This window comes from Rhinatrema bivittatum, chromosome 2 (assembly GCF_901001135.1).
Source record: "Rhinatrema bivittatum chromosome 2, aRhiBiv1.1, whole genome shotgun sequence".
Classification (NCBI taxonomy): Eukaryota; Metazoa; Chordata; class Amphibia; order Gymnophiona; family Rhinatrematidae; genus Rhinatrema; species Rhinatrema bivittatum.
Window position 1 is genome coordinate 577,659,439 of NC_042616.1, and position 25,726 is coordinate 577,685,164.

Here is a 25,726-nt window from a genome sequence, read left to right on the forward strand (position 1 = left end):
ACTAAGATGGTGATACCCGCTAAGTTGGCCTTCAGAGATATAGCCCCCATATCACAAGGCAGTAAATGTTTGGAGCAGCGGTGGGATCACCTCAGCCTGAAAGGTTTTATAGAATTTGGCCATGTACCCATCGAGACCCGGTGCCTTCCCTAGCTTCAGATCTTGAATGGCCTGGTAAAGTTCAGCGTGAGTAATCTGAATCTCAGCATTAAGAATCACATATGCCGCTGCCGACAAGGAAGGCAGCACCATCTGTCGAAGATATTCATCAATTAGAGAGTCACTCCCAAAGGTGTCAGAGGCATTCAGTTCTTCATAATATCGGGTAAAGTGTGTGCAGATCACACTGGCCTCATACAACATCGAACCTTTGGAGTCCTTGATTTTGGTTATAAGAGACTGGGCCGCTCATTCTTTAAGCTTCCTCGCTAACAGACGGCCTGCTTTATTATCAACTTCAAAGTATTTCTGTCAGAGCAAGTCAAGCTGAAAAACTATTTTATCCAAATCTAGCGCATGCAGCTCACGCTTAGGGGCTTGCAGAGCCTCCAGTATTTTAGGATGAAAGGACCTCTTATGACATAAGGATAGTTTAGTAATAGGCTGCATGAGGCTAAGACATTTAGCATTCCTCTCCTTTTTAAGGAAGCTGGCCCAAGCAATTAGTTTTCCCCTGACTACCACTTTAAGACAGTCCCAAAGCATGCCCGGGGTCACACCCTCAGTGGAATTCAGTTGTAGGTACTCTTGAATGTCACCGGTCAAGGATTCCACAAAGGTTTTGTATTTAATAGGCTGTCATTTAAACACCAGTACTGATTTCCTAGAGATCTGATGGGTAGCCTTATGTCTAACCATATCGGGTCGTGATCAGACCAAGTAATATCCCCTATGGTGGTCTTAGTTACCAGTTCAGCTACATCTTTATCAATTAGATACATGTCAATACAAGAATAAGAATGATGGGTATATGAAAAAAAAGGTGTACTTTCGCTGGGCCAAGTTATGCAAACGCCATATATCAATCAACCCCCTATCACCAATGAAGTTTTTCAAGGCCCTTCTAGGAGCTCAACCTTCACCCGCTGAAGGGTGCGAGTTATCTAAATAGGGGTACCTGGTCAGGTTAAAATCCCCCCAACCCTAACCTTCCCCTCAGCCCAGTTCTCCAGTAAGCTGGAATATTCTGGAAGAATAAGGACTGGTCTGAATTTGGACCATATATTGTGAGGAGTGTTAACAAAGTGTTATTAAGTAATACTTTCAAAGCTACATATCTTCCCTCAGGATCTCTGCGTACATATTTAACATCTAGGACCAAGGATTTGGAAAAAATTATCCCCACCCCTCCATACTTCTGATGAATGGAGGCAGAGGCTAAAAATTGTTGGGGAAAAAATCTGTCCCATAGTAGCCATTCTGTCCGCTTCAGTAAATGAGTTTCTTGGTAGAAAATTATATTTGCCTGTCCCCGTTTGGCCTCATGAAAAAGTAGTTTCCATTTGGTAGGAGAATTTAGACCCTTAACATTGATCGAGAGGATACGTAGCTCAGCCATAGGAAAATATTAAAGAAATAAAGCTTATAGGCCCACTGCCCCAGACATTCGACCCCCAGACAAGACATGGAGCTCATCTGAACCTCTTTGTAAGGTGGAGATGGGTGCTCATCGATAGCTGATTAATGACCACATTCCCCCTATGTCCCTCCCCTCAGAAACCCTTGATCCTCGGCCCACAACTCTCCATATTGGACTCCCTCCTCCTGGATGAGTGACGACATCAAAGTCCTGACCCGAGGTCCTCCCGGCCAATAATAAGCCAAAGATATGTATTAAATAGTCATGCCCCTAGCCAGCATTTAGTACAAGGAGCTCGATGGATGAGAAAGTGTGGCCCAGTCATCACACTGGGAGCAACATGGGTCACCAAATGTAGGGAAGGCAAGATGTCTATGGAGCTCAGTCAAGAGAGTTAGGTAACTGACAGGAACCGCTAGATTGTCTCCTCAGACATTTGCCTCCCTTCTCGACCCTTTGCCATCTCAGGATATCACGCTGGACTTTGCAAGAATTCCGGGATCCAGGATCCTCGCTGTGGGAATCCCAGCAGCCTGCAAGATGTCCAGTGCGTCCTCTACAGAGGATACTCGGGATGATATTCCAGCAATGGTGAAGCTGAGGCCGAACGGGAAAAGCCACCGATATCTAATGTTACTAGTACGGAGTGTGGTAGTAATCTCTTAAAAGCATCGCCATCTGCGGATAGTAATCGGTGCTAAGTCCTGAAGATTTCCACCTTGTGATTCTCCCAGACTAGAGAGCCCATCTTATGGGGCCGGAGCACGATCTCTTCCTTTTGTGTATAGCTGTGGAAATATACTATAATGTCCCTGGGTCTCTCCGAGCGATTAGCTCCCAGCAAGCAGTGCACATGTTCTATTTTGATCCTAGCTACCTCCATGGGGTCCACGGCTGTGCTGAGAATTTGAGCACAAATGTTACTGACCACCTGTTTGCAATGACTAAGGTCCTGGGATTCAGGTAGTTCTCTAAACCAGTGGTCCCCAACCCTGCCCTGGGGGCCCACCAGCCAGGCGGGTTTTCAGGATATCCACAATGAATATGCATGAGAGAATTTGCATGCATTGCCTCCATAACATGCAAATTCTCTCATGCATATTCATTGTGGATATCCTGAAAACCCGCCTGGCTGGTGGGCCCCCAGGGCAGGGTTGGGGACCACTGCTCTAAACTGTAAATTCCCTCTCCTAGACCTATTTTCAAGGTCCTCAAGCCTATTAAGGAGGTCATCCTGGTTTTAGAGAGCTTATCCTGATCCAGCCTGCAGTGAGAGATTTCAGAGGCCTGGTCCTCCAAATGGGCCTCCAACTCAGCAACCCTGTTCCCCAATGGTGTGACGTCCTTTTGAATGTCAGCTAGCACCCCGTGGAGTTCTTTTTTAAGTCCCTCCATATCCCTTCTGAGCTCCCTGAACCAATTGATGAAATCTGCGTGGCTTGGCCTTACTTCTCCTGCCCCTTCCGCTCCAGACTCACTCACCTTCTCTGCTGTGCATGCAACCTGTATTTCACCGCCGGGGGCCTGCCCCCATTGCCGCTGCCGAGAAAAACACTGGAAGTCTGTTTTCTCCTCGGGGCCATCATGCCGAAGTTAGGGCCGCCTCAAACACAGACTTTTATGGTGAAATTCGCTCGGGAAGGCGCGATGGGGACCAATACCATTTGGTCACAAGAGGAGCTCCAGGATCAGGCAGCCATTCCCTGCGGTGATGTCACTTCCCCGCAAAACATTTATTCTCTTAATATAGTTTTACAATTAATTTATATAGCTTGAGGAATGTATAAATAGAAATGTTCAGACAAAAACTGAACTGGAAACAGTAAGAAGCCAAACTGTGTGCATGCAGTGCAACAACAGAAATACAAAAACATTAGCTTTATGGTCACTTCTTTCTGTATTTGGTCAGGGTCATAAGAACATAAGTTATGCCATGCTGGGTCAGACCAAGGGTCTATCAAGCCCAGTATCCTGTCTCTAACAGTGTCTGTGTTCTGCATGCATGACTGCAAGCTTGTAATTTCTGTGTAGGGATCATTAGCAGCTTGGCTTATTCTGTTTTCCTAATAAGTGCATTGGTGTTTAGGGCCTAGTTTAATATTTGTAATATTGCCTTTTCACAGGTTGGGTTGCTACTGTTTGAATGTGTTCCATAATATAGGTATAAATTTGCATGGATTAGTTTGTGTATATTATTGCAGATCCTGGGAGTCTGTTTGGTGCTATATTTCTGTTAGATTTTGCCAGGTTTGCACTACAGGTAGAGTGGCTTTTTGGGGTTTTCATTCCACTTTGTGTCTCCATAGTTGTAGTATCTTTTGGGGATTTGGTGAAGCTCGGTTTTGATGTGTGACCAAGGTGAAGTATTTTACTAGTAAGTAGGCATTTGTATTAGTCTTAGTGGTGGTGTTTTCTCAATAGGACATGCATTGGTGGTAAACTGCTGTCTTTTCATAAAGAAGGACTATTGTGCCTGGTAAGAGAGGAAGTTTGTGTTGCTGTTACTGAGATATCTTTTTTTTTGTTTTGTATAGGGAGTTGTACAGGGAATGTTCTAGCTCTGTTCTGCACCCATTCTTGAAGGCCATGGGGGGATTCCTGTGGATGGAGAATATATCTTGAGATTTAGCTTCTTGACAGTCATGTGTTCAGTTTCATGGATGTAAAAACCCTCTAGAGGAGAGAAGAAACTAGGGGGATACGATACAGACTTTTTAATACCTGAAAGGTAGTAGTAATGCACAAAAGACAACCCTTTTTCAATGAAAAGTAAGCTCTAGCACTAGGGTGCACGATGATAAATTCCAAGGGGGTAGACTCAGGACCAATGTCAGAAAATATTTTTTCGCATAAAGCGCGGTGAATACTTAAATGTTCTTCCAGTGAAGGTGGTGGAGAAAATAAAACAGCACTGGAATTCAAAGTGGCATGGGATAAACACAAAGGATCCCTAGGATGGTAATGAAACACTGGGGTAACGTACAGAGAGCAGTTACAGAAGGCGTGGGGGTAACCTGCACTGAGCAGCACTGCCATCCCTGAAAAATCTAGCTGGACAGACTGGATGGGTCATTCGTATCTCTCTCTGACGACATTGACTAAGTTATGATCTAGGGTGCCTTTTATAGATGTCTAAATTATTGAATAATTATGTTAGATATTCCTGCATCTGGTGAACATAGCTCAAGTACAGTGCTGAGAAAAAGTGGGTGAACCTCCATGCTGAAGGTCCATCTGCACATAGCAGAAGGAAATACAATCTGCCAGACAGTTTGACAGAGTCTGCTTGGAATCCGCAACTCCCAATCTGTTCTTATCAAAAGAGATGAAGAGCTACTTGGACTGCCTGTGGCCTGCTGTCCGTTGGAGGTAGAAAGCTAAGGTCCTCTTGCAATCCAAACTGTGAAAAGAGCCCATTTGCCCTGGTGCAAATGAGGCCTGGGAAAAAAAAGTTGGACAGAACAATTGACTAGATAAGATGAAAATCAGTCATCACCTTAGGCAAGTACTTTGGGTGAGTTCACAGGACTACCCTATCATGAAAGAATTTTGTGTCGGGCGGATACATCACCAACACCTAAAGCTCACTGACCATACGCACCTAAGTGACCAGAACCAAGAAGATGACCTTCCAGGTCCAGTACTTCAGGTTGCAGGGGCTCAAAAGGATCTCGCATGAGCTGAGCCAACACCATGTTAAAGGTTCCAGGACACAACAGGAGGCTGTAGGGGAGGCTTCAGCTGAAGCAAACCCTGCATAAACTGCCCCACTATGGGCTGCACAGAGATGGGTATACCGCTAACACCCTGGTGATAAGTACTGATGGCACTCAGGTGCACTCTGAGTTGGTCTTTAAACCAGCCTCTGAAAGGTGCAACAAGTAGTCAAACACTTCAGAGTGGAGCAGGTGAATGGATCCAAGCCATGGCCCTCACACCATACAGAAAAATTTTCCACTTCATGCTGTAAGACTTGCTGGTAGAAGACTTCCTGGAAGCTATCAGGATTTGAGACATTTCATCAAAGAGGTAAAGGGGACGCAGAACTAGCCTTTCAACAGCCAGGCCGTCAGAGACAACACCCTGAGGTTGGGATGGCGCAGCCTGCCCTGATCCTGCGTAATCAGGTCGAGGGAGGTCCCCAGACCAATCGGCTCCCTGATGGAGAGATCACAAAGGAGCGGGAACCAGACTTGCCTCGGCAAATAGGGGGCAATGAGGGTCATTGTCTCCTTGTCCTGCCGTGGCTTCAAGAGAGTCTTCAGCATCAGGGGACGTGGAGGATACACAAACAGAATGACAGGCAAAGGCGTCAGAGGCTGGCTTCCCATCCCCCCTGAACAGGGAGCAGAAGTGTCTCACTTTGGGGGATCCCAGATGTGGACCTCTGCTCCACTTGCAACAGCAAAGGCAGAAGATGCAATCCACCACTGCTAGACTCAGGGAGCACTCATGAGGCCCAAATGCTCGACTCAGGTGGTCCGCCACCACATTCTCCATCCCAGCCAGGTACATGGCCTGCAGAAGCACGCCATGGGACTGAGCTCATGACCACATCTGTACTGCCTTCTGACACAGAGGTACAACCCAGTGCCTCCCTGCTTGTTGATATACCACATCGCAACTTGATTGTCTGTCTGGATCAGGACAGTCTTGTTGGATAAGCAATCCCGGAACACCCAAAGCACATAGCGGATCATCTGCAGCGCCAGGAAGTTGATTTAGTACTGAGCTTCCTGAGCAGACCACAGACCTTGTGTACAGAGGTTGTCCACATGCACGCTCCAACCCAGGTTGGATGCATCTGTGGTGTCTGTGTCAGAGGCGGCTGAAAAGGAACTCCCTGCTCTAGATTGGGTAGACTCTCCCACCAAGACAGGGAGATCTGGAGATGTGGCATGATGCAGTTGCATGCACCAAAGTCCTGGGTGGCCTGCTGCCACTGAGACTGCAGGGTTCACTGAGCCCTGCACATGTGCAAGCGAACCAAGAGTGTTACATGGACAGACGCAACCATGTGGCCAAGAAAGTGAAACAAAAGGTGAAGGAGATCTGCCGGCTTCGATGGACCAGACTCAGAAGAGACACCAGAGCAAGTGCCCGATTGTGGGGGAGATATGCCCTGGCCTGAGCAGTGTCCAGCCGGGCACAGATGAAGCTCAATTGAGATGATGGGTTGAGATGGGCTTCGGGTAGTTGATGACAAACCCTAGAGACTGCAGCACTTCAATGGTGAACCGCAAAGAGCAAAGCACTCCCCTCCTGGATAGCGCTCTTGATCAGCAAGTTGTCTAAGTAGGGAAACGTGCAACCCCCATTAGCAGAGGTATACCACCACTACTGCCAGGCACTTGGTGAAGACCCACGGGGCCGAAGCGAAGCCAAACGATAACACCCTGTACTGGAAGTCCCTCTCACCCACAGTAAACTGAAGATACTTCCTGTGACCGGGGAAGATCTCAATTTGGGCATAGGCATCTTTAAGGTCAAGGAAGCAAAGCCAATCTCCTCTTTGCAGGAGTGGGATCAGGGTGCCAAAGAGACTATCAAACTTTTCTCTGAAGAAATGTGTTCAAAGCTCTCAGGTCCAGAATAGGGTGGAGCCCCCCTGTTCTCTTTGGACTCAGGAAATGAAAATAGAACCCCTGCCCCTGCTGCCACAGTGGAATGAGTTTGACTGCTCCAGCCATTACTAGGGTGAAGAGCTCCATCAAGAGAATTTCCTGATGTGAGGACAGGCCCTAACGTGGGCATGGGGGAAAGTCTGCAGGGACGCCCAGGAAGTTTAACCGGTACCCTCAACAAATGATGGACAGGACTCACTGGTCCAAGGTAATGTAGGGTCAGTGGTCCACAAAAAGCCACAGCTGGCCTCCGACCAGAGGGCACAGCGTTGAGGCTACGGTGGTCAGTCTTATGCTCCCCCCCCCCCCAGTCAGCCAAAAACCCATCATGAGGCTCTGCTGGGGGAATGGCTGAGGCTTAGGGGTCTGTTGCTGCCAAGAACGGCCCAAAGAACTCTCGTGTGGAGTCCATGCACGTGAGGCAGGAAAATAGTATTTCCTCTGGCGATAGAAGGACCACTGGAGCCCTGCCATGAGGATTTTCAGGCTGAGGATGGCAGGTCAGACATACTGGCCGATAGGTGCTGGAGGGTTTCATGGTGATCCTTCAACTGAGCCACAGCATCCCTGACCTTGTCTCCAAAAAGGTTCTCGCCAGTACAGGGCAGGCCCACATGCTCCTCCTGGACCTCCAGCCGGAGGTCAGAGGCTCGGAGAGTCATGCCATCCTGCAGGCCTCAATGCCCGCTGCTGCCACTCTAACCGCCATCTCAAACACATCATAGGTGGACCACACCTCGTGTTTACCACACTCTAGACTCTATTGGACCATCACCAAAAAAAGCATCCTGCTGCGGCAGGCATTCGGATAGCTCCTGAACCTGCTTCCACAGGTTCTGGTTGTACTGGGTCATGTACAGCTGGCAGGAAGCAACACAGGCAATCAACATGGCACCCTGATATACCTTTCTGCCTAAGGCATCCAACGCCTTATGCTCATGACCCAGAGGATTGGCAGCATGGGTGCGGGAATGCTTGGCCTTCTTGAGGGCAGACTCCACCATAACTGATTGCTGTGGGAGCTGATGCCTCTCAAAACCCAAGGCCTACTGTATCCATTAGAGCGCATCTGCCTTCCAACTGCCTGGAGGAACAGAGATGGGGTGCTCCCAGATCCTAAAGAGTACCTCCTTAAAAATTTCATGGACTGGAACAGCCACAACCTCCTTTGGGGCATCAAGAAATTGGAGGACTTCCAACATCTTACGTCGGGTGTCCTCCTCCATCAGGAGTTGAAACGGGATAGCTTCCTCCATGGCCCAAACAAAGCCTGCAAAAGTTAGGTCCTCCAGTGGGGACCTGTGCCTCTGTGGGAAATATGCGCTTGCCAGCAAGCCATTTCAGGGTTTAAACATTAACTTCCCTTCTCCCTGACATTTGCCTGAATAAAAGCATCACTTGTGCTTAAGTCTCTGCCTGGGAAAGGATACCTGTTGGCCCTGAATTCCTGGGGGAGGGGCTGGGTTTTCTCTAGTCAGAGGCAGGACAAAGTCAGGAGGTATAGATTTCAGCAGCCAATGATATGATCCGTGCACACCCCCTGAGCCAAAGCCAATGGTGTAATGACTCTTCTGTTGCTATGGGAAAGTAGCCAATCATGTAATGACACATCATCTGCCTTTGTATGAATGTACAATAAAAGGAAGAGGCTCTGAGGACAAACCCTCTTTGCCTTCTCTCTTCCTGCCTGCCATGAAAGCTGTCTGAGGCCTATTCATTACTCCTATATCTGGTGACCGCGACAGTGATGATAAACCCCATGCTTATTTCGGCTGGTCATAGCCTAGGTACGTACCGTTCAACAGATCTGCTAATCGTAAGTATATTAAAGTACTTTTTAGTATATTTAAGTATTTTTTAGCAAGTTTGTTCCCCACACTCGTAAGCATGGGCAATGATTTGACTATACAGCAGAGGCTACATGCCAGGAAGCTGCAGCAAATCATCAATAATCATTATTTCATCACCAGAAGAAAAATAGCGCAAGTCAGCCTGGGGGACTTAGAAAAATTAATAAGTGAAATAGCTTGCCGTTGCCCTTGGTATTCGATGGAGTCTGGAACTCTAAATACCCAGGAATGGATCTCAATCGGCAATTATCTTCATACGGCTCCCAGAGCTCCCATAAAGCAAAGATTAATTTGGCAAAAATGCACGGAGGCCATCGAACACATGGAAGAAAAAAAAGGTTTAAAAACAGCAGTTTCAAACCATGTGCTTTTAGAAGCAGGCAGACATACCCTTCCCCCATCTTCTCAGTCTTCCTCAGAGACAGCAAATTCTTTGTATCCTCAGCTCCCCATACCTACACTCAAGGCACAAGCCATTCACACATCTCCACCTTCTTTAGAAAAGCAACCCTTGAGAACAATAGAGCCACCACCTGGCCTGGGTGGGGCGATTAGCATTGAATTTCAGCAGAAACTGCAGAAAGAAAACCTTACAGAAACAGAATTATTAGAAGGACTTCAAGCCTTCCCCATCCCAGAAAATAACCATGAACAAAGGGGGACAGAAAATGAAATAGAACATCTGGGGACACACACTCACATGGCTCCTGTGGCTTCCTCTGCATCCACCTCAGAGAAAAGACCCCAGGAAATAGAAAACACTGAGGTCAGAAAAACTAGCCTTCCTCCATCTTGCCTGCAAACCCCTTCCCCCACTAACCACTCCCTGAACCTTCATTTGCCATTGCCTGAGCCAGTCATTAATTCTGCATCACCAATTTGTGCAGGTAAATTACTATCTCAAACCACTGCTCCCGGTAACAATTTATGTGCAGCGGTCAGCATGGGATTCCACCTAGAACATGGAAATCTCACAAGGGAGGAATTATTGAAAGGGATTCAAGCCTTTCCCATTACAGAAAGAAACAAAGAACTAGGTGTGGCAGCAATAGAGTTGAGTGCAGCCCGGAATGCCATGAGCAGTGGCTATGCCCACAGGTCTTCAAAGAAATCAGCGTGTAAGACCTTGGGCCATGCAGCTGCACTCCTGTGTTACAAGCAAAGAAAATATCATTATGAAAAAAAGGATTTAATTAGACTCCTGCGTTACAAGCAAAGAAAATATCACTATGAAAAAATTGATTTAATTATACACTTCAATGACCTCTTGCAGACCAGATTAGGCAAAGTAACTGTGCAGACAGTACAAATTTGGAAAAAATGGTTTCTCCTGGTCTTCGATGTTCAGTTGCAGAGGGACTGCATACTTAAGGAGTAGTTTCTATTTGAATTCAGTTACAGAAAATCTGCATACTTTGAGAGTATTTTCCCCCACAAAATGAATGCTGAACCTTATGTTACAAACTACTGAAATTTGAGTGGTATACTGTATAAATTACATGTGAAAATTTCCCTTTTGCAAAGTTTATTTGGCTCACATTTAAAATGACTCCATTTCTCTGAGATTTTAAGTTTATAGTTTGAATTGCCAGCACACAGAACTTGTATTCTTACTGTGATTCTCCCTAAAGTGAATTGAAGTGGTGTCTGTCTGCAGGGAATCAGTCCTTGCCAAGCCATTGTCTGTGGTCGATGTTATCTGATTTGTTAAACAAAGCTATCTTTCAGTTCCTATTGACTGAAGGATTAACTCCTTGGGTGCAGTTCTTTTCTTTTGAGAAACACTGCTCCTCCCCCCCTTTTTCTGTAACTCTTGCTAGCCACTCATGGGGGAGGGAGGGAGAACTTTTGAAGGAAAAAAAAACTGGACTTAGTACTGCAGTTTCTCTCTCTAGTTTATATATGTTATAACTCAGACAGATTAATAGTAGTTACAAACTTTAGCATGCAGCAGACAGAGCTGAGCAAACAGCGTGTTTAATTTCCTATTCTAATAATTATAAGAAGAAATTCTATTCTGATATTCCACATTGAAAGTAAGCTCAGAGTATTATTGATTGCAACCTGGAACAATAGTTGCAATCTATAAAGTAATGATGGGGTCTCCACTAGGAGGTGCTATGTTATTCTACAAGTTATATTATATTATTGTTTTAATAATTCTGTTGTATAATAGTTTTTATTTTTCAGTAAGCAGAATCAAATGACAAGTATATTAGACATTATATTAAACATATGTTACACAAGACTGACATATATTCATTCATCTTGCAAATATTAATTTACACAAAACTGACACATATTCATCCATCCTGCAAATATTTCTTGCATCAAGACAGACAACAGATAACACATAATATGAGCTAAAAATCTTATCAAAAAGTTATCAAAAACAAAATTAGATCAAGGATCAAAAATCAAAAGTCAAAAGGTGTTAGAAAAATGTTTGAAAATAAACTGCAAAGTGTTCATCTTCACATCTCTTCATGGCAGTGTCAATCTGGAAAATATTAAAAACTGGCATACAGCAAAAAATTACTAAGGTAAGGATTAAAGTGAAATTCTTACTTTTTTAACCTTGAAGAAATCAATTCTATTATTCAATTTAATAAAATCAATTTGGATTTGCAAGAAAAGGTTTGGGAGGGATTGCTTTATATGTAGCAACCTCTGTCAGTAAAAATTATAAGGTTCAGAATTCTGTATAAATTTTGTGAAAAAGAAAATAAAACTGAAGTGTCCTTAATACAGAAGGTCTTTCTGTATTAAGGACACTTCAGTTTTATTTTCTTTTTCACAAAATTTATACAGAATTCTGAACCTTATAATTTTTACTGACAGAGGTTGCTACATATAAAGCAATCCCTCCCAAACCTTTTCTTGCAAATCCAAATTGATTTTATTAAATTGAATAATAGAATTGATTTCTTCAAGGTTAAAAAAGTAAGAATTTCACTTTAATCCTTACCTTAGTAATTTTTTGCTGTATGCCAGTTTTTAATATTTTCCAGATTGACACTGCCATGAAGAGATGTGAAGATGAACACTTTGCAGTTTATTTTCAAACATTTTTCTAACACCTTTTGACTTTTGATTTTTGATCCTTGATCTAATTTTGTTTTTGATAACTTTTTGATAAGATTTTTAGCTCATATTATGTGTTATCTGTTGTCTGTCTTGATGCAAGAAATATTTGCAGGATGGATGAATATGTGTCAGTTTTGTGTAAATTAATATTTGCAAGATGAATGAATATATGTCAGTCTTGTGTAACATATGTTTAATATAATGTCTAATATACTTGTCATTTGATTCTGCTTACTGCAAATGACTTTTCCTTTAAATGATTAATTTACATTTATTGCTATTTTACTGAATGAAAATTGATCACTGCATAAAAACTTTCTTGATAATGGGGTTACGTTCTGAAAACTAAAAATGGCTCTGCTTACTGCAGCCATTCCTTTGCATGAATTTTGTCAATAATTGAATATTAAATACGTATTTGGCATCCCCTACAACACCACAGGGCAAGCCATTGTGGAGAGAGCAAATCATACCCTTAAGAGCTCTGGACCAAACAAAAAGAAAAAAGGGGGGATTGCCCCTGGATTTTCCCCCTGAACAAAGTATTGTTTACTTTAAATCATCCAAACATATCAAATTTAAGAACACAGCCATGAGTAATCATTATGGGACTAGGGTTAGTCACCCACAGCCATCAGTTTTGTATAGAATATTTAATGTCTGGTATGGTCCCATTCCCTTAAAATGGGGAACGAGGATATGTTTCTCTGCTTGCTTCCACAGGTATCAAGCCGTGGAAAGATGGAAAGGTGTCCAGGTCTACAGGACCCGATCCCAAACTTCTCCATGAGCCTCCACAGCCCTCAGAAGGACAGAGACCGGACTCCTTGCAAAAAGCAGCACCACATGACCTGGGGACAGATCAAGGCCCTATCCAACCAATCTGCACAACTCTTGGAACAGCAAGGCCTTGAGAAAACTCCAGAGAACTTATTAGCCGCTTTTTCTTGCCTGAATGCCAACTCATTAACAATTGTGTTCTGCATCCTCATCCTTTGCCTTATTTCTCCAGCTATGGCGATTTCAGAACAAGGACTCTGACAGAACACAGGTACATCCTCGATGCACAGAACATGCACAGAACTTTTCACACCTGTTGTATCGAACAGACTGTTGGATCTGCGCACACATGCCAACCCAAGCCTGAGGAGAACTACTGATGCATGCTGTACCATTTAACCTTACAGTATGGACTAATTATCCTTTACAGAGAGGTTTTCATTAACTCTCCAGTTAATAATACCATACTACACATTGGTAGCTGTATTCAAGAGACTGCCGCTCTTTGTTGGGACTAATGATGCATATGATACAGGGGATGGGAAAGGGAATTCAGGTGGGAAATATCCATATTGTAACTGAACCTTTGTATTAATCACTGAACACTTGCATAGTTATACCACATATATGTATGCAATTGGCAGATTTCAGGATGTGCAGTGGGAGACCCAAGCAAGTACAGAAAGTATAGAGGGGATGAAGGATTTACCTTTTGTAGTTATATAGCCCAAATGATAACCAATGACATGTCCACTAATCTGTTAGGAAACATATGGATGTTATGTGGGTGTAGAGCATATATGTACATTTCCCCAAGATGGAGAGACAGATGCACTTTAGGCTACATCCTCCCCTCATACTATGCAGTCAAAAATTTACCCAAAGCAAGGCTCCGTAACAAAAGGGAGGCGATAAATAATCCCATAGAAAAGTATACAGAAACTCAGATAGCTAGAAGCCTGTTTCCTCCAATGGGAACAGCTATGAATTACAGGGACTTACACATCCTAGCTAACTGGACGACTGCCATACTTAATCAGACAGTCCATGCATTAAAACTACTCACAACAGAAGTTTCTCAGATTAGAGAAGTAGCATTCAGAACAGCTATACCTTAGAAACCATTTTAGCCTTAAAGGGTGGTGTTTGTGCATTAATTGGATCTCATTGCTGTGTGTACATATCAGTTTATAAAGCAAACCTCACACATACCACAGAGCAGATAGAAACCATGATTGCTGATGCACCATTTTCAGGCAGAATACCTACTTCTCCATGGGACTGGCTATGGTCCTGGCTCCCTGATATTTCTGGTCTCAAAAAGGGTGATTTCTATTATAATTACTGTAATTATCTTAATTATTTGCCTGTGATGCTGTATTCAGTGCATACCCAACCCTCATATCCATATTGAAACCTTGCTCTCAGCCCGGATACAAAGATGTCTTGTAAGATGCCTAATAGGGAATCACGAGCCCTGCAGCGTTGGCACACCACCTGCACCAGCTCTGGGTGATATGGAGATTCAGAAGCTCATCGGTGGCTGGCACACCACGTCGAATTATAGCTTTCTTCTCTCCATAATCCCCCTTCCCCTATTTCCAGCCCATACCAAGACATAACAGATTTCAGTAAGGGTCTAAAGCTTTACTGAGCTGCCCTAAACAAAAACAGAAAGGGTGAGATGTGGGAAATATGCGCTTGCCAGCAAGCCATTTCAGGGTTTAAACACTAACTTCCCTTCTCCCTGACATTTGCCTGAATAAAAGCATCACTTGTGCTTAAGTCTCTGCCTGGGAAAGGATACCTGTTGGCCCTGAATTCCTGGGGGAGGGGCTGGGTGTTCCCTAGTCAGAGGCAGGACAAAGTCAGGAGGTATAGATTTCAGCAGCCAATGAAATGATCCGTGCACACCCCCTGAGCCAAAGCCAATGGTGTAATGACTCTTCTGTTGCTATGGGAAAGTAGCCAATCATGTAATGACACATCATCTGCCTTTGTATGAATGTACAATAAAAGGAAGAGGCTCGGGAGGACAAACCCTCTTTGCCTTCTCTCTTCCTGCCTGCCATGAAAGCTGTCTGAGGCCTATTCATTACTCCTATAGCCTCTCTTCTGGAGGAGACTGGTCCAAAGGAAGATCCCCTGAGTCATTGGAGGAAGACTCTGAGGTATCATCCTCCCATGGGTCATATGGGGCATCCTCCTCACTAGGGGTCATCGTGGGGGCCCCTACCCAGGCTTCTCAGTTTGGGCATCAAGGCACCATGGGCATCGAGGGTACCAATAGCACCAAGACCCCCGAGGGACTGGGAACCAGACTGCAGAACACCGTCACGGTGCCAATGGCCCTGATGGTGCTGTAGGCCGCAGCGATGCCCATCGTGGGTTCCTCGGAGGAACCCACGATGGGCATCGCACTAGGAGGAGGCGGCATCCAGTGGCCACTGGGGTATCGATGGACCCCCAGGCACTGGTAACTGCTTTGTAAGGCAATACACCCAGGAAGACATTGAGGGGCTCCAGCAGCAGCGCAAAGATTGAAGATGCAGGCTCCAACACTGGCGGAAGCACCGGGTAGCCAGCAGCTCGATGCCCTGCAGGGCTTGGAACACCGCCAGCTGCATCCTGTGGTCCAGCTCCTCCTGAAAATCCACAGAGGTTAGGACGGATGAAGAGGAGAAGTAGGTGGAGAAAGTGTTACCAGAACTCCCTCGGAGCCCCAAGGCAGCTCTGTGCTTGGCACCAGTATTGGTGGACAATGTCTGGGACTCCTGGGTTTGATGTAGTTTGGTGCCTCCTCTCCAACATTGAAAAAGCCCTGAAATATACTAAACAAATTCTACAAACATGGGAAGAAGTCTGGAGCATTATTAGCTAAGTTTGGTGAGAAACAGGTTGAGAGATCAAGGATTTTACAAATCAAAACTTGCTCTAGGAATGCAGTGCATACACCTTGTTCTATTGAACTAGAGCTCCTGGAATATGTTTCTGGGCTTTATTCTCATCGGGATACACTGTTTTTGCCAGATATACAATTCTTGGCTTTGGTACAGATGCCTAAATTCACAGAAGCTCAAGTGACTAAACTGGCTGGGCCAATACAGCTAACAGATTTAGTTGGGAGTGAAGGCTTTGCTGATGAGGATGTGCCCTGGCCTAGATGGGTTTCATGTAGATTTGAACAAAAATTTTTGCCAGACTTGGCACCCTTTCTTTTAGAACTGTTTGATAATGCAGGGAATGGGGAGGGTTCTTTAGGAGACATAGTTGATGAGATTATTTCCTTGAGATACACAAAGCTAGAATGCAGTTCATATCTACATATTTCCCTACTAAATTAAGACTTGAAGATTTGGAAACTATTTTACCTACTCTGGGCTTCCCAAACTTTTAGTCAATGTGACCCCCATTTTAGCACTTAAAAGTTCATATGACCCAGGACAACCTAAATAAATTAGCAGTGATGTGGTCTCCCTCCAACAATCACTCCACTCTTATCACCTCACTCCAGCTGATCCTCTCTCAACCTCTACCCTCTCTAGTTAATCTTCACTCTCTGAAGATTGGCCTCAGCTGTGTCTAGCATGGCTCCTAATTAGTCCAACTGAGGTGAGAGGCTGAGATGGGACTTTGGGTAATTGATGATGAACCCTAGTGACTCCAACACCCGGATGGTCAAGTGCATGGATCTGCCAGATTGTGCCAGAGAGGTACTCTTGGTCATCCAATTGTCCAGATAAGGGAAAACATGAACTCCCAGCCTGCAAAAGTGTGTCGCCACCATGGGGAAGTATTTTGTAAAGACACGTGGGGTGGCCACCAGCCCAGATGGCAACACTTGATATTGGAAGTACTGCTTTCCCACCACGCATTGGAGATATTTCTGGTGACTGGGGAAGTCCTCAATGCACATGTACGCGTCCTACAGATCAAGGAGAATAGCCAGTCCCCATTTTTTAGAAAGGAGATTAAGATGCCCAGTGAAACCATCTTGAACTTTTGTTTTTGATTAATTTGTTCAAGGCTCTTAGTTCTAGGATGAGTCAGAGTCCTCCTGTTTTCTTTGGCATCAGGATGTACTTGAGTAAAGTCCCCGCCCTCTTTGTCCTGGTGGGACAGACATGTGGCCATGTGCAAATAGCATGGTGCTAAAAGCAGTGCAAGACTCAAACTTACTCTGCTGAGTAGCAGCATTGGAAAGTGTATTAAAGTGCAGCAGAAAGGCTTGTGGGAGGAAGGGGATCAGTGTTACAACAGCAATGGGCATGTCAGAAAGAGTAGGAGCAACAGCAGCAGGTTGTGAAGGGCCAGCACCAGTGCCGCAGTTCATTATTCCTCACATAAAGACCTATTGGATGCATCAAGCTTATGGGTTCAAATCTTTTCCTTCACACCCTTAGAACTGACCACAGCATAATGCATTTCATGCTTCGATCCAATTCTGATACTTTGCATTGCATTAACATATGCACACGAGAATTTCCCCTTTTCAGGTGTGTACTGTGCCCACCTAAAAAAGGAACTTTATATACAACATATTTGGAGACATCAGATGTGATATATGTACAAAGGTTTTGCAACCTGTGACAAATTCAGTTTTCTCCAGAAGATCGCAATACTTGTTGGCCACCAAATCTGATCCTTCACCACCATAACATCTGATGTTTGGTATAGCTACATCACACATTCATAGAATCCTTGTACAGAGGCATGCTAACAAAAAAAAAAAAGAACAGAGTTTGCATTTGGAATGATCCGATAGCTTCAAGGTAAGTATGCTAATAAAAATGTATGGATTTAAATTATCTGTAATCCAAACAAAATCTGGACTGATCAGAAACACCTTTCAAAATGGTCACTGAATTTATTTGCTTGTTGCGTATGATCTTGACACAAATGTGAACAGTTAGATTTGCATGATAGAAAAAAAAATACTGATTAGATCCCATGACATGATAAAAATCAGCGTGGATTTACAGACCAAAACATTAACAAGGATCACCAACAAATATAAAATGCATGTAACAGGATGCATTACATTTTACATCTCATTTCCAACCCATATGTTCAGATGCCCATAAAAACTCCAAATTAAAATTAAAAAAAAAAAAAAAAAAGTATGCAGGTCTTTATTTATAACGTTACCCCAGCATCTTATTTTTAATACAAAACCAAATATATTGCCAAAGCTCTGCCACAGAGGATACAGGTACTTACAATAAATATTCAAGTCTAGAAACACAATCAAAAGCAACTGTGTTACTTTCAGTATTATCAAGGTCACTAATCATCGACAATTTCAAATGCTATTTCAAGGGAATTTGTGTGTTCAGAGCATGGAGACTGCTTAATGTCCAGGCAGCTGAAAGTACCCCCTAAATGAAGGAGAAGTTTAATACCCAAGTGGTTGGTGAGCTAGTTTACCTTAAAGAGAAGTTTTTAATTAAACGGTGGCAGACAAGTGACGTCAGAAAACCTTCAACGCTGTGGGGCATAGGCGGCTTTGTGACATTACTGACTGCTCTGCTGCTGTTGGCAAAAAAAGAAAAGAAAAAGCTAACAGCAGCCAATATACGTCTGGCCACAGTCTGTTTGGGTCAAGAGCATTCTTTTGTCAGGGGAAGACATTCCACCTGATTGCACAGTAAGCTGCCTTGAATTCTGAGCTTGGGGCTCCTCATTCATTCAGGAGACGGAAATTCTATGAAATTAAAATGTCCCCCTAAAAGATAGCATTCAACAGCCGCCAGCTCTTGTCCTCAACCACCACAATCAGCTCTGATTTTCAGAATACTAACAATATATATTCATAAGGCAGGTTTACAATAGCTTAAATGTAATAGTAATTACATATTTTAGATTATGCTGGTAAAAAAAAAAAAAAAAAATTTGCAACCTTGAAGGACTGCATCTTGCGAAATCAGTTTCAAACTGACCAAAAGAAGCCACTTTCATATGTGCACCGGTTGTATATCTTTGTCCTTTTTATGCTGGACCTTGTCTACACCAGACTCCTATTATTGAACTCTTTCATACATGAGTAGCATGATTTTTTTTTTGTAGAAAGACCACCATCTGATTTTAGAAAAGCAAATAAAAAGTAATGAAATTCACTAGAACAGTACTGAGAAGAATAAACGTTTTACACTTGTTTAAAACTGGTTCCAAGTCTAGTTGAAAACCATTTGCCATGGAACTAGGTAAGAAAAGCTCTGTTTTACATACTAATAACACTAGGTATGCAAGACAAGCATTTTGTTGACTAATTACAATTATGAGGTATCAAAAAACCATCAGCCAATTAGCTTGTTACACCTCAAACTTCCTCGCCCTGTTTCTTTAAGAGGGGCTGCCCTGGGCAGCGTCATTACTGCAGTTACAGGCTTAGTCATTAAAACAGCATAGGACACACACACACACAGCTCTGGTCCAGACTGTGCCAAAATCAAGTAAAAAAGCTAAACTTAAGAAGCACTTTTTTCCCCCTCATCTATAAATTACTTTATGATTTTGCTAGTATTGCAGTCTTTAACCCTTTTATTTGCTCACAAACACAGATTACATAATGGGAAAGAAGCAGTTTTAGTTAACAGGACTCCACTTCTCTTGCTATCCCCAAGGGATCCTGAAATATGGAGCAGCTCAGCTCAAGCAGTCCAGAATCCTCATGAAGAGGGGGCTACTGAGACACATTCAGAGTCCCTCGGACTCGCCATATACCAACTCCCACTAACACGTACTGCTTGTAGGTAGGCATTAACAGGTAATACTTACCTTGCAGGAGGATTTACTGGAAATGCTATTTTAGTTTACCTTAAATCATTTGACATTGCAGAACAGTTACAAAAGAGGGCACTACTGGATAAACAACAAGCGTTGGACACTATCCAACATTTTTTGTCCAAAGGAGAACAAGAAGAATATCCAGTTTCCCAAGTATATCAATGGCATAAAGGAACAAGCAAAGAAAACTGGGGCAGACGTACATAAAGTCATTCACAAGGCAGAACTGTTTCTCTCCCTTTGCCTAGGATGGGAGAAAGTGATCCCACTATTGCAGGGGTGAAGAAAAACTAAGTCACATGTAAAATGAAACTACTTCAAAGGGTTAAAGCTTAATAATCAGAAATAGATTTATGAGGTTCAGTCTGCAACTTTTGAGCTGCCCTTTATATGGCCTGCACCCCAAGTCCAACTCTGCCTGAGGCTGTAGCTCTGTAGATGGCCATAAGCCTTAGGGATGGGCAGGCATAAGGCTCCTCACAGAGCCGTACACACAGATTTATTCCGGGGCATTCTGTGATGCTGCAGAGGGTGCAGTGTCGGTCTTCAGATTGGCGTCTCCTTCCTGTCTTTGCTGGGAGAGGGTCTCACTTGCTCCTTGGCTGCCTTTGGCTGCTCTTTCACTGTTTTCGTCTCGGGGACAGTCTCTCTTTGCTGCTGGGCTGGGACCCCCTGCTTCCCTGGCTCCTCCTCGTCCTGCACCTGCTGCTCCGATTTAGCTCGCTGCCTCTGTAACAGTCGAAGCTGCACACGCAGCTCAATGATGGCCTCCCGCTCCTCATGAATTGCTTGATTCACGTCATTGTTCTTGTTCTTTGAAGTGAGGAAAAGAAGAGTCATTTATACAAGTAAAACTAATCCACTATCTGCTCTGTGGCCAATAATTTATAAGCTGGACCTTACATAATATACTTCTTGCTATCGGTTGTTACTTGACACGGAGCAAGGACATGCATGCCCAAGCATTTATATAAATGGAAAGAGGAAAAACAGTCTAAGGAGGATGCAAATTCACCCTTACATCCTGAGTGTGCAGCTGCAGAAACAAAAAAAGTCTCTTATAAAAACCAGCTCATCAAAACACTATTGAAAGGAAATGAAATGCAGGAGTCAGCTGTGTAAGGATGTGGCAGCTATGAAAGAGAGGAAAGAAACTTTACAGCTTAGCTGTGACAGCACCTTGGGCCCAATTTACTAAGCTTTCTCCTCCTGCAACATAAAATGAAAGTGCCTTAGTAAATGAGACCATTTGTATCTCTGGCCTCCTGTACAAGCCACTACTACTGCTTTAATTTAGCACGCATGCAGCGTCTCTGGATCAAAGATCTTTTCCCAGGTTGGCGGCACCATGGTGCCCCCTCTCTCCATACTCCTTTCCAGCTCAAAGGACAGTTTAATCCAGTATTTCCCAACCCTCTCCTGGAGGCACATCCACGCAGTCAGATGTTCAGGACTGTTGCAAGGAATATGCACAAGATAGATTTGCATACATTTAATCTCAGTGGATGCAGATCTCTTTCATGCACATTCATTACGGATATCCTGAAAACCGACTCGTCAGGTGAGGCCTCCAGGAAAGGGTTGGGAAGCATGGTTTAATCTGTCCAGAGCTGCCACAGGTAGGTAAGCCATAAAGTATCACTATCAAAGCAAGGAGTCTACATAAAAACAAGCCTCAGCACAAAGAAAGCAACACACAAAACCTCTGCAATTGTAATCTTGATAAAGAGTAAAATACTTTTCTAAACTTGTGTTTTATTTACAGCATGTTTCCCTTTGGCTCTGTTACTCTTCATATAGGGGTTGATTTTAATACATTCGTACACATGTCTGTGCGGTTCGTGGCGAGCATACACGGATGTGCCGTTTTTATAACATGCACGCATCGGCTCGTGCATATTATAAAATATGGTTCCTGTGTGCACTGGATTTTAATGTCCACGTGCACGCGGGGGGGAGGGGGGGTGGAATTTCAGAAAAATACGTGAGGCGACGGGATCGGACGATTCCCAGTTACCTCCCAGTCTGCCCCAATTAAGGAGTGGACTGGGAGGGAACTTCCCTATACCCTTTCCTATTCTGCCTCCCTTTTCCCCCTCTCCTCCCTGACCCCTAAAACCCCTTTCCCTACCTTTTTTCCCTTTATTTCATAACTTACTTCATCTATTTAGATGAAGTAATGAAGTAAGTTCCGCCCGCCGGCAGCCGGCCAGCATGTGCTTCCCGGGACAGCGTCTAATGGTGCTATCCCGCCCGAACTACGCCCCTTTTAGCTGGCACAGCATTTCTGCGCGTATTGGAGGTTACGTGCGTGGCCGGGCCCTTTCGAAAATGCCACGCATGTAACCCCTGAATTTTACATGTGCAGGGCTTTTGAAATTCGGGCAATAATTTAAGATTTCTGGTTATTTTTCTTTTCTCTTTAAATGTTCCACTTTACTTTCTTCTTAGCTTTTGTTTAATTCATCCTTTGTTCTGTTAAATTTTTTAATCTATAAAAGATACTTAATGAATCTATTTTCTCTGTTTATACACCCTCTTTGCTTTATTTTCCGCTCCCCAACTCCTTTACTTGGCTTCTCCCTCTCCTCCATAATCTCTCTCGTCTATGCTTCTAGCCATATCTCCCCCTTCTCTCTCTATAAAATCCTTGCTGTGTTCTCTCTTTTCAAGTCAATGACTTTTCTCTTTTCTCCTCTGGTCTTTGACTTCAAGCAAAGCTCCACAAGGGGAAGAGCATAAGCACCGGTAAAATGATGATGTGGTTCAGGATTAAAGCACAGGAGATGAAAATCCATTCAAAGGCGAGGCTGCTAGAATTCAGGACAACTAACTGTTAAAACGGGGGAGAACCTCAAGGAGTCTTTAGCTATATGGGAAAATCTAGGGGAAGTAGGAGAGCAGCAGGCAAAATTAAAAAGGGGATATTATAAGGGGAACTAACCTTTGTGTTAGGAAAGTAACTAAAGGAAAAAGGAAAGAGAGGCTGCTATGGTTTTCTAAAGAAGTAGCTGAAAAGGTAAGGGAGAAAAAGATAAGTGTTCACAACCTACAAGAGATCACAGAAAGAGGAGGACAGGGAACATCTGGAAAAGCTAAAAGAAGGTGGGAAAGTAATCAGAAATGCAAAGATGCAAATGGAAGAAAAAATAGCAAATATGGTAAAATGAAGTCAAGACTTTTTTTTTTTTTTTTTTAAGATGTTAGTGATAAAAGGAAGTGCAAATGTAGCACTTTGAGACTAAGAGGTGAGGGAGAGGAATATATAGAGATTAAGGAAAAAGCAAAATTGTTTAAGAAATATTTCTGTTCGGTGTTCACTGTGGAAGAATCCGGAGCAGGTCCACAAAAAGAAAAATACAAATAAGATTGGAAGTGAAGTAAACAATCGATTTTCGGAAAAGTGAATTTGTGAGTCTTTTTTTTTCTTTTAAATCTTTTCTATACCGTCGTTTGGAGGAGACCGTCACAACTGTTTACATCGAGGCACATAAAATTAATGATACTGTAATTTGCACATTTACAAGAGTGCCATAAGGTTCGGTAACATAGTGATCAATAATGTTAAATGTAATTAATCATGTCCATGTCTCTATCTCGGTTTTTATTACAGAATTAACTTTAGGATTGTGGCTTGTCCTTTAAAGACTACACACTTAGTGAATACAGCAGTGTGTGTGGATGTTGTGAGGAGCTAACTAAACTTAAAGTAGATAAAGCAATAGGTTTAGATGGAATACATCCAAGGATATTAAGGGAACTTGGAGAAGTCCTGGCAGCTCTGATGTCTGACCTTTTCAATGCTTCTTAGAGTTGGCAGTATTTCCGAAGACTGGAGACAGGCGGATGTGGTTCCTTTTTATCCAATTACAAAAAGAGCAACACCTCTCTAAGCACTAACACACACAAAAAAAAGAGGTGAAAAATTGACTTAATCCCAATCACAAAAAACTTTTTAAATGTTATTCTATAAAAAAGTATCATTAACCAACACTTTATAGAGAAGTCTGTATCAGATCAAATAAGGTGCCAGAGTTTAATCCCACAATGGGCTTCAGGCAGTATCAGTCTAAAGCACCAATGGAGCAAATCATTTCCCATAACTTCACTATTTTTTTGAACTTTGTTTTAATCAACAAATTAATCCACATTTCCCAAAATTTAAAGATTAAAAAAAAAAAACTCTTATTAGTGCAACGATGTTACCAGTAGTTAAACTTAGCTTAGAATCATAGACGCTAGCCACAAAGCTTCCAAAATTCTACAAAAGATTCCAAACTCGATTCAAGGCTCGACATGGCCCATGCCTTCATCCGTTCATTCATTCACATTTTATATTTCAAAAAATTCAAACATCTTCACATCAGGACCTCCTTCGGTCCATAGCTGAGCAACAGACCTTTATTAATCAAAGAGTTCTGACTCTTATTTGATCTGATATCAGACTTCTCTATAAAGTGTTGGTTAATGATGATTTTTTTTTTATGGAATAACATTTAAAATGTTTTTGCGATTATTGGTATTAAGCCAATTTTTTTACCTCCTTTTTATTCATAAAAGAGGAAATAAGGAGGAGGTTGGAAACTACAGGCCAGTTATTCTGATCTCTATGGTGAGCAAATTAATGGTATTGCTGCTGAAACAGGGATAGTTTAGTTTCTGGAATCCAATGGATTGCAAGAGGCAGATGAATCTTCTTTGTTTTGGTAACCAGGGGAGAGTGATAGATGTAGTGTACTTGGATTTCAGTAAGGTCTTTGACACGGTTCTGCATAGGCGACTTATAAATAAATTGAGCACCCTTGCTATGGATCCTAGAGTGACTGACTGGGTTAGAAACTAGTTGGGTGGGAGGCAACAAAGGGTAGTGGTAAATGGAGTTCATTCCAAGGAGGTGGCTGTTAACAGTGGTGGCCTCAGGGATCTGTCCTTGGACAGATTCTTTTCAACATTTTCATGAGTGGCATTGACAAAAAGGCAAACCTTAACACTCCTTCTGCAATGATACCAAAATCTACAATAGGGTAGACAGTCAGGACAGTGGGGAAAATACGAGGAGGGATCTAGATAAACTTGAGGAATGGTCTAGGGTCTGGCAGCCAAGATGTAATGCTAAGAAATGCAGTCATGCCTTCGGACTGCAAATCCCTTTATGTAAACTGCTGGGTGGTCTGGGATTACATTTCCGCATATATGCAGATGATATACAATTCTTTTTCCCTGTCCAAACCTCAATAACTTCCACTTTTAAGGAGGTGGTAATTTGTCAGCCTTTCAGAACCAGCTTTTTTTTTTTTTTCACAAACAAGCTTGCCCTAAAAGCATCGAGAACTGAAATCTTGTACCTGTCACACTGCCCTTGATTTGATATTCCATCCAAATTTAATTTTGAAGGAATTGATATAACAGTTTCCAGATGCAAGCATGACCTTGGTGTCTTACCAGACACAACGAATATGATCTTTCATTCAAACCTTACCTTCTTAAAAATGGTTACTACAAGTTATGCATTTTAAGAAGGCTTAGACCTGTATTGATTCCTGAAGACTTTCATATGATCTTGCAATCGCTCATATTTCCAGGAACTGACTATTGCAATCCTAATATTAGAGCTACTTTATAATACTGTTCAACCATTACAATTATTGTGGAATTCAGCAGTCGGAATTTTAACAGGGGATTCAAAATTTGATAACACAACACGCCTGTGTTTACCAAACTTCACTGGTTACCAACTCTATTTAGAGTTAAGTTCAAAGTTTTATCATTAATTTATACTTCTCTATAGAGACAGGAATTAAGTTCACCAAGTGCAGTCCTACATATGTATACACCTCAAAGGAACCTGAGATTGGCAAATAAAGGTTTGCTGGTGGTACCATCGATTCACCAAGCACATCTGAGTGCAGTTAGAGACTGTTGCCAGTCCCATTTTGTGGAATATCCTACCTGAACAAATGAGAGAATTAACCAATGCAAAAATGTTTAAGTAATCTCTAAAAACCTGGTATATAAAGTTT

The 25,726-nt window shown here is 43.0% G+C and overlaps 1 protein-coding gene across 4 annotated transcripts in view; it reads right to left on the reverse strand.

Moving 5' to 3' along the window:
* Window positions 1-17,763: 17,763 nt before the first annotated feature.
* Window positions 17,764-25,726, reverse strand: part of RALBP1 (ralA binding protein 1) — a 107,806-nt gene continuing 99,843 nt past the window's right edge. For all 4 annotated transcript variants that reach the window (XM_029590995.1, XM_029590994.1, XM_029590996.1 and 1 more), the window contains one exon: window positions 17,764-20,519. In XM_029590995.1, coding sequence (XP_029446855.1) covers window positions 20,253-20,519 — 267 coding nt within the window. In that variant the 3' untranslated portion in view covers window positions 17,764-20,252. The remainder of the gene's footprint in view (window positions 20,520-25,726) is intronic.